The 26,654-nt window shown below is 40.1% G+C and overlaps 1 protein-coding gene across 1 annotated transcript in view; it reads right to left on the minus strand.

Annotated features, from left to right (window-relative positions):
- ESR1 (estrogen receptor 1) overlaps window positions 1–22,973 on the minus strand; it is a 283,323-nt gene extending 260,350 nt beyond the window's left edge. Inside the window, exon 1 of the mRNA XM_088474493.1 lies at window positions 22,537–22,973. Coding sequence (XP_088330619.1) covers window positions 22,537–22,973 — 437 coding nt within the window. The remainder of the gene's footprint in view (window positions 1–22,536) is intronic.
- Window positions 22,974–26,654: the final 3,681 nt, after the last annotated feature.

Genomic DNA, 26,654 nt, shown 5'->3' on the forward strand with positions numbered 1-26,654 from the left:
TATTTTAAAATATATATTAAAGTATTTTATTTAAAAAAATATATACCTAGGAGATGTTTGCACCTCACCTGTGTCCATAGGCCCCCATTGTAAAATAACTTTCCACCCCTCAGTAAACTAGCCCCCCCAGAGGCAAAAGATCCCCAGCATTATCACCCCTCACTGGTAATAGATCCCAATGGCAAAGCCCTCACCCCTCTCCCAGTGGACCCCCACTATATTAGGGCCCACCTCCCCATGAGTAATTGTATACTGTATGCAATTATATATATTTAGTACTGTATATTCCCCCACAGGTGACAAAATATTTTTTTTCCGCAGGGCAGCACCCACCCCTACACCCCCCAGTGCCAAAAGATGACCTCTCCCATCACTCCCTCGCCCTCTGTGGCATATGCCAGTCCCTCACCTTTTGCAGAGTGCAGCGGAGCGTGGGATAGAGGAGATTAATCATCAGTCCCCCCTATTGCAGCTGATCTCTGAAGACAAAGAGATCAGAATATTTGTGCTCAAAGGGGAACCTCGCACTTTTGGTTTAGGCGCATGAGCCCCGGAGTGCCATTCGCATGGCATTTAGGGCCGCAATGTCAGGAGTGATGTAAGTGGTCCCAGCCTTTGACATCACTGCAGGGGGTTCGGTTGGAGCAGGAGGAGAAATACCATTTTGCACATGTGTAGAATTAATTTCCTCCATACAGATGGAGGACACAGTGGTACGACATGAATGCATGGGATGTGACAATGGCAGCTGAAGCCCAGCTGGCTGTGGTGTCACATTCCATATGTCAGTGCAGGCAAGGGGTTAAAATAAAGTTATGGGGCCAAATGTAATAACCTGCAACAATTTTAGCATCTTGGTTAATGTGTCATGATTTGAAATGGTTGAAATGATCTGTTCTAATGGTGTCCTGCTGTCTCTCCTTTGCATGTAAGTGACATCATGATGTTACATTGTCGACTTTAATGAGGAGCCGACAGGAGCTGCCAGAACACAGAGAAGTATCAGCTATAGCAGAAGTTAAGCAGAAATAGAAAAATAGCAGCTCCGGGAAAAGTGAAGCCAGTAAAAAAAAATGCAGAGATCAAAGAGAATGAGAGTAGAAGGCATGGGGGTGGGTTTGAGGAGGAGGATTTTATAAAAATCTGGCTTTTGGAAACTTGGAAAGAAGAGATGGTTGGAGATTGGGGAAGTCCATGGACTTCAATAAATCAACTACTAGTTAACTACAGCACCTCTTAAAGTGAAAAAAAAAAAGTGAAATACATGATTAATATACAAGACCATATATTAGAGTTCATGGGATACCATAAATCTATAAAGAAAACACATACTAATGAAACCAATTTAAAAAAAACATATAAAACATAATGGAGGCTTCAGGGGTTGGGGACAACAAGGGTACAGTGTGAAAAAGATGGTAGAAGCAATTGCCAGTTATAGTCTAAGAGGGAAGGAAATGTGTGGTAAAGCCCTATTTATTAAATGCGACTACTATTAATTTACTGGCGGGGCACTTTTGGGAGAAGAGTCTACAATGTTTCATTGTTTGGCTTTGTAATGCTGGCCATACATAGTAAGATTTTCTGTCCAACCATCCAACTAGTTGGTTGGTTGGAATCAAAATCTGGTAAGGTATGAAAGCAAATGACAATCAGCAATTTGCTCCCAAACGCAGGAAAATGGACAAAAACTGTTGTTTGAACAAATTGTTTAGAGCAAACATTTAACAAACTTGTCTGAATGACCATTTTCATCTATTTATGGCATTTAGGAGCAAATTGCTAATCATCATTTACTCCCATACGTTACCAGATTTTCATTCCAACCAACCAACTAGTTGGGTGGTTGGACAGAAAATCTTATCGTGTAGGCCAGCATAAGTTGTTTATTAACTATAAAAATGAAGGAGCGCTGACCATAAATAGTAAACACAATTTAAATCACAATATTCAATATAAAGTATTATAGATAAAAGCACAAATAATAAAATATATAATCTATCATTCGAATTGAATCTGAAAATAAAGATCGCTCTTGGCCTGGGACAATATGCATATCGTGTGAGTATATATATATAAATTCACATAGATTGATAATAAGAAAAATAAAACATTTTAATATTTCCACTTCTAGAGGGTAAATTTACTAAGAATCAAGTCTGATTGAGTTTTTTTTTCAACTCGATTTGCATCGCCTAAACTCGGGTGATTTGATGCTTCTGAAACTCACAAATTTACTAAGAAGTGAGTTTATCTGTGACCGAGTTGGCCGATGGTGAAGCAGATCAAGATATCTCCCCAGAGTAGCAAGTTTATATAGAGATTACTCACCCGAGTTTGCAGTGTTTTCTGTCTCCCAAACTCTCCCGAACAAGCAGCCTGCACATATCAGTGAGATATGTGAAGGCTGCTTGTGTTGTACCTGTAAAAAAAAGGTTAATATTTAAAGAAAAATTATGAAGGGTCCCCCCCCAAAAAAGCTTAACCAGCCCCAGACTGCTAAGCCAGTCTTGGTTAATAAAAACATGGGGTAAAAAACTAGTAGGGTTACCCCAGTATATTAGGACCCAGCACTGGGCTGCTGAGCCTGTCCTGGTTTTAAATATAGGGGAAAAAAATTATGTAGGGGTCCCCCTATTTTTAAAACCAGCACCGGACTAAAATCCGCCCAGGGTGTAATGCCACAGCCAGGGGACCCTATCACTGGGTAACCCCAACCAAAGCATTATCACCTTAAGCCGATCAACCCAAGCCGGGGATCTAAGGGGAGGTGGGGACCGCCCAGTAAAGGGGTCCCCCCTCTCCAGGGCACCCCAGGCTTAGTCTGAAGCTTGGGGCTCTTCTCCGCAACCCTGTGCTGTGGGTACGGGGGTAATAGTAGTGTAAATGGTAAGAAACTATTGTTTTTTATCGTGGAACTACTGGTGCCAGCATGCCTGCCCTTTGGCACTTGTGGAACTACAAGTGCCAGCAGGTGTCCGGCACTCGTACCCCCTCTGTAAAATAAATAGTTAAAAACCACAACACACACACCATAGAAAGTATAACTTTATTACATATAAAAAGCTTGAATGTTAGTACAAAAAGCCAGTCTTATGTCCATTCATTAGTACATGAAACACGTCTGTATGCTGTTGTTGTTAGTGGTTAAAATATAGTACTGACAATCTGCAGTTGTAGTTAGAGGTTACAATGTTGTACTTATACTCTCCCAATCAGATATTAAGTTAAATAACTGTTCTCAAACTCACCTCCGCAAATAGTAGGCAAAAGCCAGGTCTAATGTTTAGCAGCACAAGTCTCGGGTTTAAATTCAAAATTGTAGCAGTGTTTACTATTTATGGTCCGCGCTCCTTCATTTTTGATTTCCTGTTACTTTGTTTTAGATGAGGCCCAGCTTCTCATCCTTAGATAGCTGTAGCCCTTTTTAGTCTCCACATTATTAATTTTATACGTATTGAATGCATTGATTCTTACTTAGTCTGAGGAATATTAGTTGCACTAGCGCCTATTGTGTATCTTTTTGTTTATTAACAATCTCTTTTCCAAAAAGGTTCACAAAATTCCAGGATCCAGAGAAGTGGCAAAGGAACTTAGGACACCAGCTGCAGATGCCCCCAGGTCCAGGCACCCAGGAACAGCCGGGAGCACGGAGGGGGGGGGGGGTGATGAAGGGGTGCACTGCAGAGCATGGGGGTGCAAGGGCTGCAGGGTGGATGTTGGGGCGTGCATTGTCAGGAGCGCTTGCAGGGATGAAAGGGCTGGCTAGGACCTGTAGTGCCATGTGTGAAAGTAGCGGCAGGGGATGTGCTATTAGCGGGGCAGTGTCTAGGATGTGTAACTTTTTCTATTGTCTAACTGTAACATGTCAATCATTTATTTGTCGATCTATTAACTGTCAGCCTATTTAGTTTCTATCTAGGACTCGTCGATCTTTGATATGTTGATCTATTAACTGTCGACCTATTTGGTTTTGATATAGGACGTTTCGATCTTTTATATGTCGATCAATTATTTGTCTACCTATTTAGTTTCAATCTAGGAAACGTCGATCTATTGTTACTGTCAGACTTTACATTGTCTATTAGTTGTCGATCTAAGTACTGTCACCCTTATATACCTGTCTATCTTAGATATTCTATATATTACATATCATTCTATTGTCATGTTCGACTATATTACAGTCTAACTAATGTTACTATCGATCTATGGTAAGTAGATCTACACTCCCTGTCTAACTAGCGTGGTCGACCTACTTATTGTCGATCTAGACACGGCCGATCTATTGATCCACACCCAGCTAAGCTTTAAGATTTGTATTATGTTGCACCCTGCAATTTTTTCTGGATGTGCCACTGTATATAGGTGATATTTTTAATACCTAACTTATGCATTTAAGACCTGAGTGCCGCATCTTTTTTGCAGCATGGTGGACTGTCACCAGTCTATACGTTATATGGTATATTAAATAATACAATTTTTTATTCATATTTCACAAATGCCTGCTCCAGTTTACAATGCAGCCCCATCTGGACCTGGTCATAAAAGACTAGTTCAAGTTTACTTGAAGCTTTCCATTGTTTTGTTGCTTTTGATCTGTCTCTCACCTCCTTCTACTCAGTAGCAAATGAGTTTTAATACAACAGATATATACCACAAGAAAAGGAAAATCAAGAGCCCACATATGGATTTGTAACTTTGAAAAGGATACAGCTGAAATATATTCTAACTTTACTGTCTTGTCTGCTAAGATTAATATATTTATTCTACATAGTACACGTTTTTTTCATGTCAATAAGTAAGATACTGCTTTACTTCACTTGTAGAAACACTTCAAATCACTTCCCCGAGCATAAGTCATATCACTTTTAAGTATAGCCCTTTGACTCAAAGCACTAATGGAGACTTCAAGAATTGAATCTCTTAGCATCAATGCAAAGGCAGATCCCATCTATTTATAAGTACACATTTCTGACTATTATGCCAGATATGCATTAGCAACTGATATGTGAGTATGGAATGTTTAAAGGGGAAGTATCAATCCCTAACTTTGACCACCCAGGCCAACTGCTTTCCCAGCACTGTAGTTTGTGATAGAAGTGTCTTGTGTTTGTAATCTAACATCTAGGTAGAGACTGAGCTCAAATCAAAGCCCAGTTTATAGGCAATCAGTTTCCAGGCAAGTATCAAAACAGGGCCTGTGTTTGATAGAGAAGGCTCTGATGGGCTGGACCTGGTCACATTTGCTATTTCTGAGACCACTATAGTTTTCTCATTGTGTATTGAAATTTGAGAACACCAGTGGAACAGGTCTACATATATGTTCATAACAGGGATAAAGCAGATTACGTACTTGATCATCAGACTACAGAATTGTACTCTTCCTATAAATAGGATAACAACAAGTTTCATAATATTTATAGCTGACAGTGCCTATTGATTATATCAGTAATATCCCCTAGTGAATATATGAGAAGTTTTCTATATGTGGTTACACTACCACTACCAACATGGATTGAAATAGTTCAAACCCTGTTGAATATATCAGAACATCCCCATAGATTATACCTTTGTTCTGAAGGCCAAAGTGATTGCATCACACAGACCAATAACTGTGTGCTCTGAGGAGCATTATGATTGACAGCAGCATTATAGGTAACACAAGAGAGGAAATATATGGAAGGATACAGTCTGCAGACAGGGCCAGATTAATAATGATGGTGATGGGTCTAACACAAATCTCAAAATAGGTCCATCAGTCTTCAGCTGCAACCCTCACCTATATGCCCACTCTAACATATTCTCTGCTTTCTAAAAAAGCAGAGACTGGTCTGAATGGGAGCCACTTGCTTTTGCATCATGTGACCTCCTCCGCACACATAAGGAAGTTCATGTGATTCACCCAGTTTGTGCTCTCCCTTCTTACTCTGTGGGGCCTGTCTGGAAAGGTGCTTATTAGCCTTTTATGTGGGGAGTGCCAGTAAGTGGGGACATGTTTGGAATGCATTTTGTGGGGGTATGAGTATATTGCAGGTGAGTGTGGACGTTTGGAGATGTGAGTGGCATGGGGGAGGTTGAGTGAATACCTGTGACCTGTTCTGAACAGCTGACCACAAATGGCACAGGGCTTATACAGATGTGCGTATGACTTATTTTTTCCCCATTTTGCCTTTATACTGCGAGTGTCACAAGGGGAGATCCCTGGCATGTGGAGAGATGTAGAGAACATTTTTGAAGATCTGAGTAACATGTGGGGAGGTGTTGGGGTCCTTTGGAATGGTCTGCGTGGCATGTAAAGATATCTCAGTGGCATATGAGATGGTTTGAATGGAAAGGTCCTAGTGGCATGTGAGAAGGTGTTTGGGGTGTGTGTGGATAGAGTGTTGTGCATTGCTCTGAGTGGAATTCTGGGAAGTGTGAGTGGCATGTGCAGAGGTGTGTTGGTAGGTCTGAGTGGCTTGTGGGGAACATGTGAAGAGGTCTGAATGTCATGTGAGGAAGTGTAGGGAGCTTTTCCAGTGGTCTGAGTGACATGTAGGGTGGTGTTGATGTCATGTTGGGAAGTCTCAGTGGTAGGTGTTAGAAAAGAATACAGAGTGTCCTGGATACACCCTGTATTGGCTCCAAGGTTTTTGCATCCAGACTGATGGGCTCAGTCCCAGTCTGACAAGCCTTGAGGAAGAGACTGTGATGTCTCGAAACGCATCAGAAATCCATCAGTGCCTATATACTGAAACCAACTTTCTTTTGGTCAGATTTGGACACAAAAACTTTGGACCAAAACAGGGTGTATCTGGGACACTCTGTATTCTTTTCTAACACCTGTGGCTCCATTTCTCCAAGACCGGTACGATCCGTCCTTTTTACATTATGTGGGGGTTATTATTCCTCCTCCACGGACTCACATGCACATTGTCACTTTGTGGGATTTTTATTATTAACCCATAGATGTGCATAAATATGCCATTTACTGTATGGTATATATTTTTTATTGTTTATATTGTCTCTGATTTTATCATATATTGTCTCTGATTCAAATCATATGTTCTTATATACAGAAATAAATCTGTTTTAAACATATACTGTAAAAAGTGAGGCTCTTTGAACACACCCTGAGCCTGAGAAATAAAGCCTGGGGAGAACACTGTACATTAATATTGCCAACCATTTCAAGACACCACTGCCTGAATTTCTGTATTAGGCCATGAATAGGCTGGTCCACAGTTGGAAGTGCACCACTAGTGCTGTTAGATTTTCTTATTTAGTGTAATAATTTGAATGAAGGAAAACAAGAAACCTTAGTTCTGTCTGAATCGATATGCAAATTACTCCAACAAATCCTTACTGTACTCGGCCTACATGCAAACGCATCTTCTACCCCATGTGGGACGTATTTCCTACTTTTCACATTCCTTACATACTGCATGAACCATTGGATATATGGGAGACACATGTATGTGGTTACAGGTATGCGCTATATGTGCCATCTATGATACTGACCACTCGCACAGTGTAATGAACATGCCCCTTAATCTGGCACTGCCTGCTGGGAGAGCTTTGTTTACCGCTATAACTTAATACCCAAAATTCTCATCTTGTCTCATGGCTGCAATGTCCCCGATGAAAACAAATTTTCACCCCTTGACAATTTTACTATTAAACTACCACCCACCTGAAAGCAGAGTGGTCGATGTCTCTTTATCATTTCCTTGGGAATTTATAACTGGACAGAACTGTTCCATGGAAATTCTAAGTAATGCAATTTGCAAATGATAGGCTTAAACACTGAACTTGTTAAGGTACTGTACTGTTCAATTTGGCAGGGTTGCATCAGAAGACTGCAGTCTTTAAAGATGGAGTTTTCAGTCTTTAAAGAAGGAGTTTTCATTAGAGTAACCCATTAACATTTCAGAGTGCACAACTCAGGGGAAAACGGACATTGGCACCCAATTGTGTAGATGTTGTGGCTGTCTGGTTTGTTGAAGTCATATCATGTAGGAGTCCTGTGCGCTTTTGGAATTCTCGAAATAAGTTGCCTGAAAAAATTCTAATGTTAGGGTCTGTATCTGGGGAATTTGTGAGATCATTAACATTCTAGTAGTCATTGAGAGGGAGATCTGAGGTGGACAGTGCAACAAGAGGATAGGCATCCACCAAAGTAATATGAGATCAAATTAAATATTATCTTTTATTTAAATGCCTTACAGTAAAAGAGTTTCACATAGGGCGCTGATGTAGTGGAAAAGGAGGATTTAAAATTTCTTTAATCTGAAGAATTTGAGAGTCCCTCCCTGGGCCTGGGAGATCTGCACTCCTTGCATAGCGAGAATACCATACTAAATATGTAGCAAAGAATAAAAGCAGAGGACATCTTGCTGCAGCAGTACTGTATGTTTCACTCACCTAACTTTCAGCAATGATAAACTGTAACCGTCACTGCTAATGTAGCAAATGTCAAGGTCTAAGTAATAAGATATTTTTATAATGCATAAAATCATCTCTATTTGCTCTTTTCCTGTATCCTAAAAGTCACTGAGAAAAGAAGCATCTAACAAGGTCAAACAAAGGCTAGTCACTTGGTAAATATATTTCATGTAACGAGGTCACACGAGGATGCACCATTTTTCCTGGAACTATGATAGATTAAATGCTGAAAGAAACCTATTTTTTTTTTTATAGTTCATTAATTCTTAGAAAAAAATTAGCTTTCAGAGGAATAATAAAACCATAGAATTACAAGCAATGTGGAATTCACCTCATGAAGAAATTAGCATCCTGACTTTCTGAAAAATAGCATTTAAGTTGTAAAAATGGAATGGTGACAAATTGAGATAAGAAGGAAGAAGTTAATGTTACTTACTTAGAGAGAAATTGATTGGTGTTTACAACAATGAATGCTGTCTAATTTATTGCAAGTATTATAGGCATAATATAGTTATACATAAGAGCATGATTTTATTACAAATATATAAAATTCACCTTTCAGCACTGTATTTACAGCATAATGTCAGAGAACGTTCAGAATGCCAATACGTGGTGTTTTTTATTTCATGTGTCTGCATAGATTAGATATACAGTACAGGGCCTGATTCAGGGATGGATGCAATGCCGATATTCACTTCCTCATCTTTAGCAACTGCTTAGTTTTGCAGGTAAACAAAATTGGAGAAAAATAAGTTGTGTGTGTTCGAGGGGGACATAATAACTATATTAGAGTATATATCACAATGCTTATTGTAAATTCCAATTGCAAAGTGCAATGGCTTATGCTGGCGCTATATACTGTAAGTAACTGATATTAACTAAATAAATAAATAAATAAATAAAAATGCTTAGGGCAGCATCAGTTCAGTTATTGAAGATCATTTTACACTTAATACAAATTTTGGTTAATGGACATAAAGATGTATAACAGGATAAACAGAAAATCATTAAGCTGTAATACAAATTGTATATTACATAAAATATGTTTGTATACTGTTTAAAGTGTATCTTACACCTCCTACACAAGTCTGCCACACCTACTGCATGGACTGGTCTACCATTCTCTAGAAAGCAGCCAGTTCACTAGGAAACAATGACATCTATTACATTTAAAAAAAAAAAAGGAATAGTTATTTTAAGTCCACTGCATAATGCAATTTATCATGCATTTACTTAACTAATAAATTAACATGTATTTATCTAGCACTAATATAATTTTCAGCATATTGCAATTGGAAAAACACAGTAGTAGAGCAAAATTAGTTATTAATAAACAAAGAGGTAAGAGGGCACTGCTTGTAAGCTTACAATCACAAGTTAACATTCACAGGTTAAGTGCCACAAAGTACATATTGGTCATCTAGAAATCAATGAAAAAAGTTGCTTAATAGGGTTGTATGAGTCAGTCACATACTGTAGCAATATTGGTTTTGTGGTCAATAGGTTGTTTGAGTATGCATTGTAATCTCTTTGCCTCTCTTGTCCCTTCCCCCTCCACTCGGCCTTTAACCCAGTGTGTGCACCCCACTTTATCAAATTCCCTTACCAACTTATTAACCTCCATAAGGTATTGTGTTTTATTTAGGATATAGCGTATGGAGATTAAAAAAGTTGTTAGGGTACAGCATATGGAGGTTGAAAAGGTGGTTAGGGTATTTTTTAAAGTTTCATAAAGAGGTGAATGTTCAGTGAATAAATTAGTGTTTGAAGGCTAGGGGTGGTTAGCCCTCCCATGGAACCAGCTTCTGGTCTGATCCTTCCTTCCCACTCCTTCTCTTTGCCTCTCTTGTCTCCATGCCCCTCAACTCAGGCTGCCCATCATTGTAGACACCCATAGGTGCCGGAATGGGAGGGGGAGGGCACTCAGACAAGAGGGCACTAGTGTAACACAAAAGGTCAGAGAGGCAAGTGCTGAGCTCGGATTGGTGGAGTTCATTACATGCTTCTCTGATACGTGGAGGTGATCAGCAGCAGCCTCATGGGAGGAATCATCAGAGCAAGGCAGCAGTTTCTGCGGGGTCTGTGTAACGTTTGCTGAATGCTGAGTAAGAATGGAGCCCCTGTAATGAACACAAACAGTGAGGTAATTACTATGTTGGATAGACATATACAGCTGTATGTAAAATGTCTGACTCATTAGACGACAAAGTTTAGGGAAACTGCATATTTGTTTATTTTTGACCATATAGGCAACTCAGAATATGTACTATTGACACCTCCTATAGTATTAGGACTAAACAAAACCAACTTAAATGTGCAGCTATATAAATCCTACTGACATACTGAAATCTTTTTTTTTTTTTTTTAAATAAGGACGTATTTGTTGTTGGCTTTTGGTCATTATAATGTGAAGTCTGAGCATGTCTTCCTCCTCTGGGTGTAGCCAGCCCAGTTAATGTTCTGCTAGTTACAGTAGGTGTCTTAGAGTGTTTATTAGATGCCTAACTTTCCAAGAGGTGAATATTATCTATAACTTTTCCAAATAGGCCCCAACATTCCAGTATCTGTCTAAGAAGTCATGAGGTATGTCCCTCTTCATGCTGCTCTGCTTTAAGGGGGGCCACATGCACCTAACAGTGGTGCACCAAGTGATCCCAGTGTATCTGAAAGGGAATCGGTTGGAGCAAAGTCTAATTGGGCCCATACACCAACAATCAATTGTCCAGATTCTGCATTTTGCAGATTATTTTGTAAGAAAGAAAAAAAATAGCCAAAATCCATCATGTTGGAAATTCTCAATTTGCTGATTCCGCCCCATCAAAATCGGTAAATCGAATATTTCCAACATGTTGAATTTTGCCGATCATCAGCAAATCAGAGATCAGGGATTGGGGAATCAGATCAGGAAATCGGGCAATTAATGTATGGGCCACTTAACATTGTTTAAAAAAATTCTATTCTATACCACTTGTGTTCAGGTCACTCCCATATCTGATTTTATGGCGGCACTATCAGAGTATATTTTCCGGGACTATTTTAAATTCCAAACCGTACCAGAGTGATAGACACAGATGATATCAATATAGGGACAGATAAATTGGAGTAGTAGTAGACGAATGTTTGATGAAAAATGAATCTAACTGCAATTTTAAAAATGGATTGTAGGGGTGATAAGGTAAGGCAAAGAGAAAGTACAGCAAGATATCTACTGTAATTCTCAATGCAAGACATTATAAGTGGATGGTTTGAAGTTTTTGCAATGTCTCTGTGAATTCTGCAATTTTTTTTAACCTTTGGTGAACTAGGTGGGGTGTGACATACCCCAGCAAGATTTACAGGGGTATTCAATATGGGAGCGATAACATCGTTTTTGCGTTAATATCGCACTTTTGACGTCATTATCGCAGGTTTGACTTTTACACCATATTCAATTTCAAAGACTTATCGCACTTTTGAAGTCTTTGATAAAAAACGGGGATAACTTTTCACCATTGAATAGGTGTCGAAAAAAAGTGCAGAATTGGGGTTTAGGGGTGCATGCTTAAAAAAAAATAGCCTGCAACCCTGGGAATGACATTTAAAAATGAACTGTGTCAAAAAAAGTTTTTAAAAAAAATAAGGACACCCCAAAAAATAAATTTATAAATTGGGGTGAAAAAAAAAAAATTGGGAAAAATTGTCTAACAATAGGGAAATAGGTTCAGGGCTATTCTGCATGTATGCGGCAGATGTTTTCTAGAATAGAATTATAGTGGCAGGTGCACAAATGCAGAATTTTTAAAAACTTACTTTAGGGACATCAAAATATGCTAGTACCCATTTTCATGTACCCCAAATTTGATGGGACCACTTAAAAAAATGAAAAAAATAACCTAAGTGCTCTTCTGCATCACTTCTTCAATGTCGGAAAAAAACACCTGCTGCGGCTATTTAAATCCCCGACTTTCAATTAAAGGCTAAAACGGGGGTACCCATAGTGTTCCCCCATGTTTTTACTACTTTAGGGGGTCTTACAATTTTTTTAAGGAAAAATTTGTAACTTTACGCAAATCCAACTTCGGAGTTTTCCGTTTTCATTAATTTTATATTGAATACGGGTATAAGCGGGAGCGCGCCCGATACTTTAACACAGGTAAAAACTCCGATATGAAATGTTAACTTCGACAGTGAAGTTAACATTTCATATTAAATACCCCTCTTAATCTCCTATAACTTTTAAAAAAATATTCTGTGCAATTTGCCACCTCGTGTACAGTACCTGGAGTTGCGACATTTCCAGTTTGCGTGATGGCGGTTTTGTGTGGCAAAATAATGCCCACGTGCATAAAGTGCATGTGGGCATTATTTTAATTATTTCTAAATGTTCATGAGATTAATTTGTGATTCAAGCGTGTTCCGATTGTAATTCAAATGTATTCCAAGGTTCTTTTTCAAAAAAATTGTTACTGGAAGACCTATAAGTTTAGGTCGTAAGAAATAGTTTTATTTTTGTTTTCTTGTTTTAAAAGTTTAAGGAGTTCATTCTTTTTTTTATTATTTTGATTTATTTTTATACCTTAAGGGACAACAATCGATGTTATGACAGTCGGAATTACTGATGTACTAACTTAGTATACTTATGGTGAATAGCTTGGGGTATGAGATACCCCACATAGTTCGCCATATTCATTTTTTGCCACCTGGTCACTGAAGGTTAAATACATGCAAAAGTACTGATTGGATATGAGGAACAAAGTCAATGTGCCTGATTCATGTTGGTACGCCAATTCCGAGGCTTACGCAGATTGAGTGATTATTAGCCATTGTGCATGCGTATAAGCCGCCTGCGTATGGGCAGTGATTGTACTGCAATTAAGTTTGCACAGAGGATTAATTCGTAAAGATAGTGACTGGTAGTCAGCGTTTGAGGGAGGTAATGGAGGTTGGCCAGAGAAACGCAGACGTGTCAGGACCATTTAAACATTGTTTTTTGGGAATGTATAAATTAGCCACTGCATTCGTGCTCATAGCAGGAGAGCCCTCTGCGTTTCTGGAGACTCACTGTGTCTGCGACAGGTTAGAATTACTCAGCAGGCTGGTGCCCGCCAGACGTACGTTCGATGTTCCCGGTTATGTGCATGTGCGGCGGATGTGAGATGCACTGGATGGCAGGGGGAGTTAGCATATTAGCATAATTTTGCAGCTGCGATCCATGAGAGATCTCAACTGCGATTGCATTTGCTTACAAACATGAATCAGGCTCAATGAGACAAACACCTAAGCAGAGAGTTTTAGAGGGAGGGTTTATTGTCATGTTATCCACAGTTGGAAATATCAGGAAGGTAGCTCCTGTTAGTTGATGGAAACAAAATAGCCCAGTTTTTTAAACATTGACTTTGAGGTGGCAAGTGAGCATACAAGATGAAATGGCAGAGATATATTTAGTGGTATGGGCCAAAACAGGGTGAAAGATCTTAAGGGATAGATACATTTGTATTGTCCATATTGATGTAATGCTAAAACTCAACAGACTCTGGACCTCATTCAGAGTCTCTCGCAAGCAGCCGCTCGCTCGCATCCAGTGTATGCAAATTTTTCAAAGTGACGCCATGGGAAGTGATCGCTCGCCAAGGCATAAGCACACCCACTTTGGCTGTGCGAGCGATTGCTCTGTGTATGCTGACACCCATTAGCCTATGTTGAGATGCCCACTTGCACACGTCATCTCCAGGAAGTATATTAAAACATTGGTACATCGAGCACCATCGTTAGCGATCACAGCGCTTGTGGTTGCCTTACCCTGCCGCAAGCACTGCGAGGGCTTCAGTGTAAAAAACAAGCATGTGACGTGTACTATGACGCTGCCTGTTAATTATGCATGCCTTAAAAACGGTGTTTAAATACGCAGGCACGCCTGCGTTCGCACCTCTACTGCCCCGTTATTAGTGTCCTGCCCCTGTTACCACCCACAAACGGCCTATCCTGTCACTCATTTCACTGGGCTGTCTTTGCTGGGCGAGCGAGCAGGCTACACTCGCACAGAGTAGTTCGTGCACACACAGAACGAAGCATGCGCGTTCGCAAACAATCGGGCCGCTTGCGAGCACACAGTGCTTGCGAGAGACTCTGAATGAGGTCCTCTATTTGTTTTCCCAGTAAAGTGGTATACATAAGGAAGAGGAGAGCATGTGTTCTACAACTGATACAGGCAGGCACTGCACAATTGTACCTGTCCCGAGGTTCTAGGAGGCCTCAGAGCCCCACAGAGTAACTTAGATTTAACCATTGTCTGCATTCTTGCAGTGATCAGCAGGGCGCAGGCAATGGGATCCGTCCAGGAAGCCACTGTAGCTTTACTGTATGGACGGTGGCCGGTGCAATAAAGTTTTTTTAGTTTATCGAGGCACAGTTAGCATGATGTCATGATGTCACGCAGAGCCGCACAGTTAAAAAAGAGCAGAGGAGCCGTGGTGGGCAGCCAGAAATCATAGAAGACGGGGCTGGAGAGACATTGTGAAGGTCTGGAGAGACACTGTAGGGGCTGGAGAGACACTGGGTGCTGGGGCTGAAAATAAATTGTGGGGTCTGGAGGGACACTGAGGGACACTGCGGGGGCTGGAGAGACACTGCTATATGATAATGACATTGCTTATATTTCTACGCAAACAGGCATATTCCGGACCATGTGATTGCTAACTTGAATTCTGACTGAAGTTACCATCTGCCCTGGTAGGAACAATTCCTTCAGAGGTTCTCTGTTGGAGAGAAACCATATATAGGAAAGGAATACTCTCCTGCAACTGGCCTGCACCTGCCAGGGACCTGGGAATGGGGGGCCCCTAAAAAAACTGGGTGTACCGGGCCTCATGATTTCTGTTGCCGGCCCTGGATGCAGGAAGTGGAAAGAAGGTGGAACCAGAGTAATGAACAGTGCATAGGTGTTCAATAAGTAGGATGCAATAGTACAGTGTCCTGTAGACCTAGAAAAAAAAGCATTGTATGACAAATATGTAGTGAATGTCAAATGTCTCAAAGAGAGGTCAAGAAGAATTAGACGCAGTACTTTTTTGTAATGATACTCAATGATATGCTGTATCAACACATTTGTTTTTGTATAATTTTTAATTCTTATAACTAGCTCCAGAAACAGGAAGAAATCGGTGACAATTCAGAAATGAATAAAATAAATGACTGAAGACTTGTCCAGAGTGTGGAAGATGCTAAATCTTGTATCAACTTGTAATTTTAGAAGAGTACTGTACAAGCACTGTAAGGTACTGGTACCTTGTTTTATAGCAAAAAAGCACAAAAGCACTAAACAGAAGTTAGATTTAAGTGATCAAATCGTGGACCACCCTAGTGCAGGCTGTATCAAGTGCCGAGAACAAGAGTCTGACCAAAAATGATTCAGTGGCTTCTGTAAGGAAAGGAATCATTTCTGGCTAGTGTATGCAATCATTTAAGGAGCTTTTAATGGCAGGACACTAATCTGAAAGATTTGGGTACATTTTTTTTGGTTTTCTGGATAGGAGCATACTACAATCTCTCAATTAAATAATTATTGAATATACCAGTGGGGAATGAGAGATCACAGATGCTAGTTAATGTTGATTGTGCACAAGACGTAGCAAACCACTACATTTTGAGGAGTTAGGGTTGAGTTTACATGTGGTAGAGGGGATTTAGTTGATATGTCTGGCTGTCCAGATGCCAGCGCTCAGAATGCCGGTGCCGGTATCCTGACACCAGTCAGAATCCTGGCGCCAGTATCCCGACGGAAAGCATTGGGGTTAGGTGGAGGGTTAGGCACTAGGGGGAGTGTCAGGATTAGGCACTAGTGGAAGGGTTAGGGTAAGGCTGAGGGGGAGGTTAGGTTCAGGCTACAAGGAGGTTTAGGTGTAGGGTCAGTATCCTAACTCTGTTGGATGCCGGCGTCGGGATTTTGACTGCTGGGATCCTGAGTGCTGGCATGCCGTAGCCAACCCCTTCAAAAACTTTGACACATAGTAGAAAATAATTAGAAAAATTCTCATAATGTTGATCATTTTTCCCTCTCACACCAACACATCTCATAATGCTGATCATTTATCCCTCTTATACCAACACATCTCATAATGCTGATTATTTATCTATCTCACACCAACACCTCATAATGCTGATCATTTATCTCTCTCACACCAACACATCTCATAATGCTGATCATTTATCCCTCTCATACCAACAGATCTCGTAATGCTGATCATTTATCCCTCTCACACCAACACATCTCATAATGCTGATCATTTATCCCTCTCACACCAACACATCTCATAATGCTGATCATTTATCCCTCTCACACCAACACATCTCATAATGCTGATCATTTATCCCTCTCACACCAACACATCTCATAATGCTGATCATTTACCCCTCTCATACCAACACAACTCATAATGCTGATCATTTATCCCTCTCAAACCAACACATCTCATAATGCTGATCATTTATCCCTCTCACACCAACACATATCATAATGCTGATCATTTATCCCTCTCACACCAACACATCTCGTAATGCTGATCATTTATCCCTCTCATACCAACACATCTCATAATGCTGATCATTTATCCCTCTCACACCAACACATCTCATAATGCTGATCATTTATCCCTCTCACACCAACACATATGGCCACCATCACTCCCAAGGCAACAGCTGCCCAACTACTTTCAAATAATTTCTAGCATTCTATTCTTTATTTGAGCTAAAGTAAATGAAGACTGTACCCTCTTCTTTTGCACACTCTCTACCACAGGTTAGGTACAGGATGCTGGCGCCCAGGATCCCAGTGGTCAGAATCACGATGCCGGCATCCCGACAGGGTTTATTTTCTACTGTGTGTCACAGTTTTTGAAGGCAGTGTGTTTCCCTTGTGTGCAACAGCTGTGGTTATGATCAACACTGAGAATAAAGTACTCTAAACCTCAAAAGCTACAGCAAGGGTTTGACCAAAAAAGAAGACTGTAGAAAGTGGAAAGAGAATTATTGTATTTCTGAGAGGTAGAAGCTTTTGAAAATGACTTCTGAGATTTCTACAACTCTAGGAGGCTTGATTGCAGATGATGGTCTAAAGTGTTGAGGAAATCATAAACTGAACAAAGCAGGGGCTACACAAGATCAAGCCATAGGCCATGATGAAAGAAGCAGGTCCAACAGAAGAGGCTGAGAGAGGATGTTACAGAGAATTGTTAGGAGGTAGAAGAATGTAGTTGAGTGTTGAAATAACCCAAGATGATTGCAGGGGTCACAGAATTACAAATAAGGGAATTAGACAAATAAATATTCAAGGATTTGTTATTGTGATCCTAGGGTACTACAGATTACAACAACATGCAGCAAGAAGGGTATGTACTCCAAAAGGTGAAAAAGGTAATGAATGGGTGGGAGAACTTTCAATGGACAGGGTAAAGAAAGACGGAGTCTTTCAGTGGAATTTGTATTGAGATACAGTATAAGAACGTCAAACACAATTTACAAGAGTAGCTTTGGTTCTTCAAAAGTGACATGTAAAACTATAGCTTTCCAAAACATAAAGGTGAGCCTAAAAGTAAAAAACTGGCTTCTTTAATATTATAAAGCACTAAATTGCATTTACAAATTCATATGCAAATATTGCAATGATTTCAGAAAATACCTATGGGGTTGTTCTTTTTGGCAGGGCTCAGGTTATTGTAACTTATCTGCCGTCAAATTCTATGTTTCTATATGGTGGAACAATTTAAACATGCTTAGAATAGGCATAAGAATATCCTTAAGAGAGACCTAAGGAGCAAATAGGGTTGAAGTTGCTAAAAGGATACATGAAAAGGGGTAGACTAGATGGGCTAAGTGGTACTTATCTGCTGTCAAATTCTATGTTTCTAATTGTGCTCTAGTAGAGATGTTATTGGTTGAGTAATGCTTTTGAATATTACATTTATAGGTGTCAAGTATGTCAGTCAGTTGGGTTGATAATAGCGTTATAGAGTTATAAATAGTTTTATAATAGTAAGACTTTATTTTATAATGATTCACCTGTACTTTTATTTTACAGTTTGCTATTATTTTAAAATAACATGAAAATTAATAGATACAAATCAAAAATAGGAGCTGTTGCAATATTACATTTCTATAAGTGAATTAAATAAAAGTATCATAACAATACAAAAGAAAATAACACAATCATTGTTACTTCTTGTGAAGCAAATGCTGGGTACACACTACACTACGTGTTCCGGATGATATGGTGGTCGTCGGGCAATGGCGGACATCGTTCCAGTGTGTACCCAGCGTACAACTCAGCATACTATATATTACTATGTCAAACTGATACAAAATTTTGTAGTAAAATTATTGATACGTGGAATCCTTAAAGGTAGGTTTGCCATAATATCTCTTTAATCAGGGACACAGAACCTCTGTAAATCATAGCTGTCCCTGATTAAAGGGATATAATGGTGGAATGAGCATGAGATACCGGCGGTTCAAATACCGACGCCGGAATCCCGAGAGGGGCCTGTAAGTACCCTAACCCTCTTCCCCCCTAACCCTAACCTTACTTTGGTGGTGCTTAACCCTAACCTCCACCCGGTGGTGCCTAACCCTAACCTCCCCCCGATGGTGCCTAACTATAATCCCTCCTTCCTGCACCCTAAACCTAACCCTCCCATTTTGGTTCCTATCCCTAACCTCCCCTGGTGGTACCAAACCCTAACCCCATCTCCCCGCAGCCTATCCCTAACCTAACCCTAACCCACCCGGGAGGTCCCTAATCCTAACTCCCCCATCCCCGGGCTAAGGCTAGTAAACTTACCTTTGGGATGTTGGCATCGGTATACCGATGTCGGGCTTCCTGTCCGTCGGCATCGTAACCGCATCCCATTATACCAACACTACTTAAAGATGAAAACATTTTTGTAAGCAGGGGAGGTGTTTTGGGGTTACATTTGCACAACAGATCCCAAAGGCATATTTTGCAAATATAACCACTATCCTACTGTACCTATGACCAATGTTTGCAATATACACTCCCTAGCATAGTGTGTACAATATTTGCCCATCCAGAAGCAGCTGCTATCTTCATAGGCTGCCTTAGGGGGAGATGTACTAAGCTCTGGAAAGTGTAAAATTGTAAAGTAATAAACTACCATCCACTCAGCTCCTAACTGTCATGTTACATGCTATGTTTGAAAAATGACAGTTAGGAGCTGATTGGTTGACAGTTTATCACTCTGCAATTTATCACTTTCCAGAGCTTAGTACATCTGCCCCTTAGTGAGTCATCTGCCCCCCAACAGGCCAATTCACCAGAAACGCAACATCATCATGCTTCAGCAGAATAGCCAAAATGTATTTGCGCTTCTCATTTCAAACTCAGGCAGTGGAAGACAGAGGCCTCATTATAACCACCATCTTAAAGATGGCAGCTGTTTCAGGAATGGTAATTGCTATATGCTATTTAATAAAGTTAGGGTTATCATCTGTCCGGTAAACCTTGGATTGGTTCTATTTTTATAGTAACAAACCCGAGGTCACGTCACAATTTCTCTGTTGTCCGGATGCATTTTCAAACCACTATTGGCGGCCTGAAGCTCCCTCTAGTGATCAGTCTGAGGCTGATGCAAACCAATCACAGGCTGCTCCCTATTGTTTACTATGACAGCAGTCACAGATTATTTACTATAGGGGGCTTCAGACAACCCAGGAAGATGAGTAATTTACACATTAATTGAAAAAGAGAACAAGCTATCTATATTAATGTTATTGGTCAGCAGACCACATGTGTTATAGGTATATAGATGAAAAATCTTATTTTCTCATCATCTTTTCCTTCCACGAATTTTAGCTCATTAATGAATGCTCATTTTTTTCCCCCTACTAACTTTTCCTCTCCTTTTTTGTTGCTTCCTTTTTTTCTGACCATCAACCCAGGGAAGAAACTGTACTATACATAGTGTATAACTAAAATGTGTGTTTTTTTGCAAAGCACCTGAATCAAATTAAAAATATATTGTGGCTGGAGTGTTTACTGGAAAACAGTACACCAGTTATCAGAGTTATGGACAGATGTATCCTTTTCCAGGAAAAGTCGTAATTGTCAATAAAACATATTCATGACTGTTAAAAGTAATATTATTTATTGTACTATTCCCCTGACAAGACAGCACACATATGTAGCAAGTTGTTGTCTTTACACCAAATTGTCATTGAGGAACTAATATAAATAAAAGAAGGTTTTACATACAGTAACTAAAATGGGTTCAGTCTAAAATTAGCTGTATCCAATGCAGCACTATGTTCCTGTAGTTATGTATTTACAAATATGTAACCATAACTACAAAGTGTATATAGAAATTGGCTACAGATAGGATAGGGGTTATATATGCAAAAAAGAACCCATCTCCCAAAAACTAGAAGAAAATTACCCTTCAAACATGTGACATCCATGTTTAGCATATCGCGTGAGGATAGGTGTTATATATGCCAAAATGAACCTATCCCGCAAAAAACTCCAAGAAAGTTACCCTTCAAGCATCTGGCATCCATGTTTAGCATACCCAGATGCTTGCATTTACACATACTAATGCATTCCATTGTGAACAAATCATTTGTTAAACACGTGAGTATCCTAGCCAAACATGACATGCCTATCATGTGACTAGCGATTACATGCATTAATAATATTTATTTTGACCATGTAATTTCTCCTTTTTCCTAATAATAATAACAACAGTATTGATCACAGCAAAATCCACTGCACAGTAAAAGGGGTTAATGCCAGCATGAAAATCAAAGCTTACTTTGTCACTGTGACCTGGTGCCATCTGGTAGGTTTACACATGATGTGCATTAGACAGTTTCATTATTACAGAATTTGACAGGAAGCTACGTACATTCCTAAATCAACCTATTGTACTGTTCATAAAACAAGTAATGAATGCATAAAAAATGTGAAATATTTTACACTGTAGAACATGAAGAAAATGACCTTGATTTTAAAGTTAACCAAAGGCTGTCAATAATAAAATAATACTAAAATAATATCCCCTTGGCGAATAGATACAGTTTATTTTAGTGTTTTAATTGTTCATATTTTCATTGTAAAAATAATTCTTTATGAGTATTTTCAACATTGCTAAAAACAAAAATGGCACCAGCTGGTTATGATTGGAAGAATAATAGTTAGAGGCAAAAGTAAAAACAAAAACTTTCAAATTATATATTTGTACAGTAGGAATAAAAATAAATCACATCATACTCCTGCTGGCCATTACTAAGCGCACTTTTTTGCCCCATTCTTGCTAATAATGTAATTATCATGCAAATTAGTCCTACACTAGAGCTCTGAAAAATCTCCAGCTCCACAATTGGTGAGAGATACAGACATAAATGAGCATTCTTTAATAAAACAAATCAAAGTTAGAGAAATCAATTGTTTTTTATCTCCTGAAGTATCTCTGCAGCAGTATGCTGCAAAGTCTCTACAACATCCTGAAAGTAATCGTAAGTTATGTATCTCCAGGTATTTTAATACAAAATATATATATATTCTTGGATTTGATATTTTGAAATATTTCAATACAAGATAGAATGTCATTAAGTGTTACAGTATATACTGTGCAATCGTATAAAAAAACCCAGATGAGTACAGATGAGTCTGAGAATACCAGTTACCCTCTAGTGTTACAAGATATATGCAGTTAAAATGTTTCTTTTCATTGTACAATAAGTAAATGTGTCAAGCATTCAGTTCACAGTAATTTCATGATTCAGTTGTAAAAAGTGTAATTTAATAAAACAAAACAGCATGTTTTTTTGTAGACGTCACAATACTTCTGTACGAATACTTTTTATACCACAGTTTCTTGTACTCTAAATATGGCTAATGAAAAGAAAAAGGGAGAACATACAAGTTAATTAGTTGTTCTTATCAATGCAGCCTTATTTTTATTTTCATTCGAAAACCAAATCACTGATAATAAAATGGAAATGAGCCCCCATTACAGACAGAAAGGACGGACATCTTAAAATATATTGGTGTGTACTGTGAAGTTTTAGTTTAGGAAATTATAAATGGGATAGAAGTTGATTTTCGCAACATATAGTTAAAATTACCTGTAAAATGTAGGAGGTGCAGCTTCTCTTACGCCAAATGAGCCTTGCTCGCTCTCCAGATAGTATGGTACCTGCTGGCCATGGTGGTGAAGAAAGGGGGAGATCTGCGGTGCTGTTTGTAGAAAAACTACTGGACTTGGTGGCACATTGTTCAAGGAATGAAGTCCAGCCAGGCTGCTGGATCCAAATGTTTCTGAACCGCCTGCATAGCTGAGGCTGGCAGTGCTGTAGACTGGTGCAGTGGCAGCAGCAAAGTCATAAGACGTGCCCTCCGGGTAGTTAAAAATCCCTGTCCTGTTGCTATCCACATACATTTCACCGAGGGGTCTCTCAAGCGGTAACTTCAGTGGTGGTCTGCTTATCGTCTCCAATTCTGAGGCTTGAATCTGATGCAACAAGGTTATTCCTGGGGTTTTGCTGTGGAGGGGCATGGTCATAACTATTGGCAGTGAGAAGGTGGCATGGCTGTTGACCGTCTATTTGCCAAGGCAGGAGAGTCAGCACATGAATGGACACCTGACGACAGAACACAACCTGATGTTAGTCTGATCAGAAATCATGCTGTAGCTCAGCACTGCACAGGTATTCAGCAAGCTCTAGAGAGGAGGAGGGTACAATTGAGAGCTGAACACGCCAGAAAATGAAAATACATCCTCCCTCTGCCTAACTGATTCTTTCTCTTTCTAACCTAAAGTCATTCTGTATTGAGGTTCATTTACAATACGTTGTTGGCAAGGTACCAGACACTGCTGTGTTTAATTGACAATAGTTGAAAACACTGGTATGTCACAACTGGATTATTTTAGCTTTGTTCTTTTCCTTGTAATATTTACTTGCTATCGAGTTTAATAATTCATCCCCTTTGTCACTAATAAATGTATAACACTCATTTTATGTACTCAGGGAAAAAGTTCTTCTTGAGCATGACTTATCTTGTTTAATGCAATGTCTAAAGGAAAACAATGTATGTTGCTAGTCTGACCCTGACTATAATTTTGTATGTAACAAAGATGAGCCAGTGTCTGTGTACTATACCATACAGTACATGCTATCTTTTATACGCTGACCTTGAAAATGTTTTCTTTTCTTACTGTCTGTCTAAACGATTGTTTCCATCAGCGTGGTGTCCATAAAACATTTCTCGAAAGCTTTTACACTGCTACACATGCTGGCTGCATGGAGATTTTTTTTTTTAAAACGCATAAAGTATATTTGTTTGTAGCAACTTGTTGCATACAGCTTATAAATTATCTGGAACTTGGCGCACCCTTGAGTGTAGAGAGTTTTTAAATCAACGGCATAGAATGTTGTAAAGCTGAGCAGAACAATGAGAAGTCTTACTATTTGCATGATATCACTGGTATCCCTCATTACTGATGCAGGCCTCAAAGGGTGCCCACAAGATCTCCATTATCTAATATTGTAAAACAAATTACTGTAGAAATAATGCAGCCTTCAAGGTAAAAAACAAGTATAAAGTCCACACTATGTTACAGTTGGTAAAACGCTGATGTAAAAAAAGAATAAACTTAGCCAAAGATGTGCTGCCACAAAACAAATTACCCAAAACAAATTACAGCACTAGCCAGCAGTGATCATTTCAGACACTGTAGCTACTGAGCAATTGGGATTTCTGCAGTATTGTAATTATATATAGTTATGCAGCTTGTGATGTTTCAACAGAAAAGTCATGCACCAATATAGTCAATAATATGTAAATTTAAATTGAAATACTGTAAATAAAATATAGTACAATAAAATTAAATGCCAGGCTATTGTATGCTACAAAACTTTGCAGTAACAAAGATAAAGATATAACTACATATATAGGATCAGTCAAAATACAATACATAAATACAATAGTCTGTAAATGACATTATGGGCCTCACTTAAATATACAGGCAATTTCACGGTTTTAACCTTAGCATACAATTGAAGTCTACCATGGTTATATTTGTTTGAATGTATTTTGAATGCAATTCAAAATTCTTTGTAAGCATCTTGCTAAGGCCAAAGTAAAGATACAGCAGTCATCAACCTCTACTTAGCAATGTGTTTTTTAAATTATGTTTTAAGAATTAAATAAAGAATGCCCCCAAAATAATATGTAGCTATAGCCTGAGATGATCTCCACTAAAGCAAGGTAAAACAAGCATTGGTCCACCAGTAAAAGTGGCACCCAACACCAGGTTGGCCAGACTGGGCTGGAAACACTATAACCAGGAGAGTTGCATTGTGTAGTGTCCCTATCATAATGTGATGACAATTCCAGCCTGGTCATCACAAGGCAGAATTCCCTGGGGGATCAGGTATCCAAATGTGCAAAAAGGAAACTTATGTCTTACCTGTTAAGTCTCTTTCTTGGACATAGGGGGCACAAGGATGACAATGGGTATAGCCTGGAGAGGAGAGACTGGGCACCAAATGGTTTTTGAAAGGTACCCACAAGCCCAGGATCCTCTCTATACCCCACCCCCAGCCACTGGGACCTCAGTTTAGTTTGCAAGCCCATGGCAGGAGCGAGGCAGAGGAAAAGGAGGAGGAAGGCCAGTATACATTCAGAACCATCCACACCATTGAAAGTACAGCTGTATCTGTCAGCAAGGAAACACCCCCTGGCAGACAGGTGTGTCAGGGTGAGTGCCCTGTGCCCTCTATGGAGTCAAAGAAAGAGACTTAACAGGCAATACATAAGTCTCCTTTTCTTCACAAAAGTATAACAAGCATAAAGCCTGACAAAGGTATGAGCAGATCACCATGTGGCAGCCTTACAGAGCTGTTTGGCAGAAGCCCCACAATGGGCTGCCCACGAAGTCCCCACTCACTGGGTGGAATGAACCATCACCACGGCAGGAGTAGGAATGTAGAAGGTGTGAAGCAAGGCCTGCTTAGTGGCCAGTCACTGCTTATGGACATCATATAATACAAAGAGAACCCTCATCACAGCCAACGAAGCTTCTGGCTGAGAGGAATCTGTAGTCTGGAATGCAGGAACTACTATTTCCTGAAGAAAATGGAAGCGGGATACCACTTAGGGAAGGTAGTCCAAGCGAGTCCTCAGTACACCCCTGTTGGAATGGAACACAAGAAAAGGGGAGCGACACCAGTGGATGCTCAAATCCGACACTCAGCAGGCTGACGCAATGGCTAGTAGAAACTCAGTGTCCATGTGAGCCAATGCAAGTCCACCACCTGAAATGGTTCAAAAGGGGCCGACTAGAGAGCTCGGAGAACTAACAAAGGCCCTCATTCAGAGCCATACGCTCTGAGCAGAGCGCACGCTCTGAATGAGGGCCGCCCGCCATAAAAATGGAGTGTCCTCCTGGACGCTGGTATAGCTGTGGGTCGCCACCCACAGCCTATACGAGCGTGCAGTTTGATGGCCGCGATGGTCGTGACCATAGCGACCATCGAAACTGCGAGCCGGAGCCTGCGGTTGAGGTTTTCAACCGCAAGGCCCGGAGTGATTTTGGCTCTATCAGAGCCAAAATCACTCCCACTGACATCACTAGTGATGTCAGTGGGCCGGCTTCTGATGGTAGGCGTTCCCTTGGGAACGCCCCCATCAGGGAGGCATGCCCCCGGCACGCCCACCAAAGGGGGCGTGCTGTCAATCAACATCGACAGCACGCCCCCTTTGATCAGACACAACGAGTGAAGGACTTTCCTTCACTCGTCGCGTCTGGCGCATGTGCACGACGGAGCTCCCTCCATCGTGCGCATGCTCAGTGCAGACCATCGACCCACTTGCGAGCGGACAGCCGCTCGCGAGTGGGTCTGAATCAGGCCCAAATATCCCAGTGAGCCATAGGAGAAACGAATGGTGGTTGAACAAGGAGAACCCCCTAGAAAAAGGTTTGTACTTACAGAAGCAGAGCCATCTGCCTTTGAGAAAGGATGGACAAGGCAGAGACCAGAACCTTCAAGGATGAGAGCTGGAGGGCCAAATCCAGGCCTAACTGCAGAAAGGATAGGATCCAGTAAAACACCTGGTTGAACAAAAAGAAATATAGTTATAGGTACCACACCCTGTGAGAAGTAAGTGACAAAGAAGGCTTCCTAGCCGGCAGCATGGTCCAAACGACCCTCCTGGAGAATCCTCTTGCTCTTAGGATGGA

The sequence above is a fragment of the Taudactylus pleione genome, unplaced genomic scaffold (assembly GCF_031769625.1).
Source record: "Taudactylus pleione unplaced genomic scaffold, aTauple2 ptg000154l, whole genome shotgun sequence".
Lineage (NCBI taxonomy): Eukaryota > Metazoa > Chordata > Amphibia > Anura > Myobatrachidae > Taudactylus > Taudactylus pleione.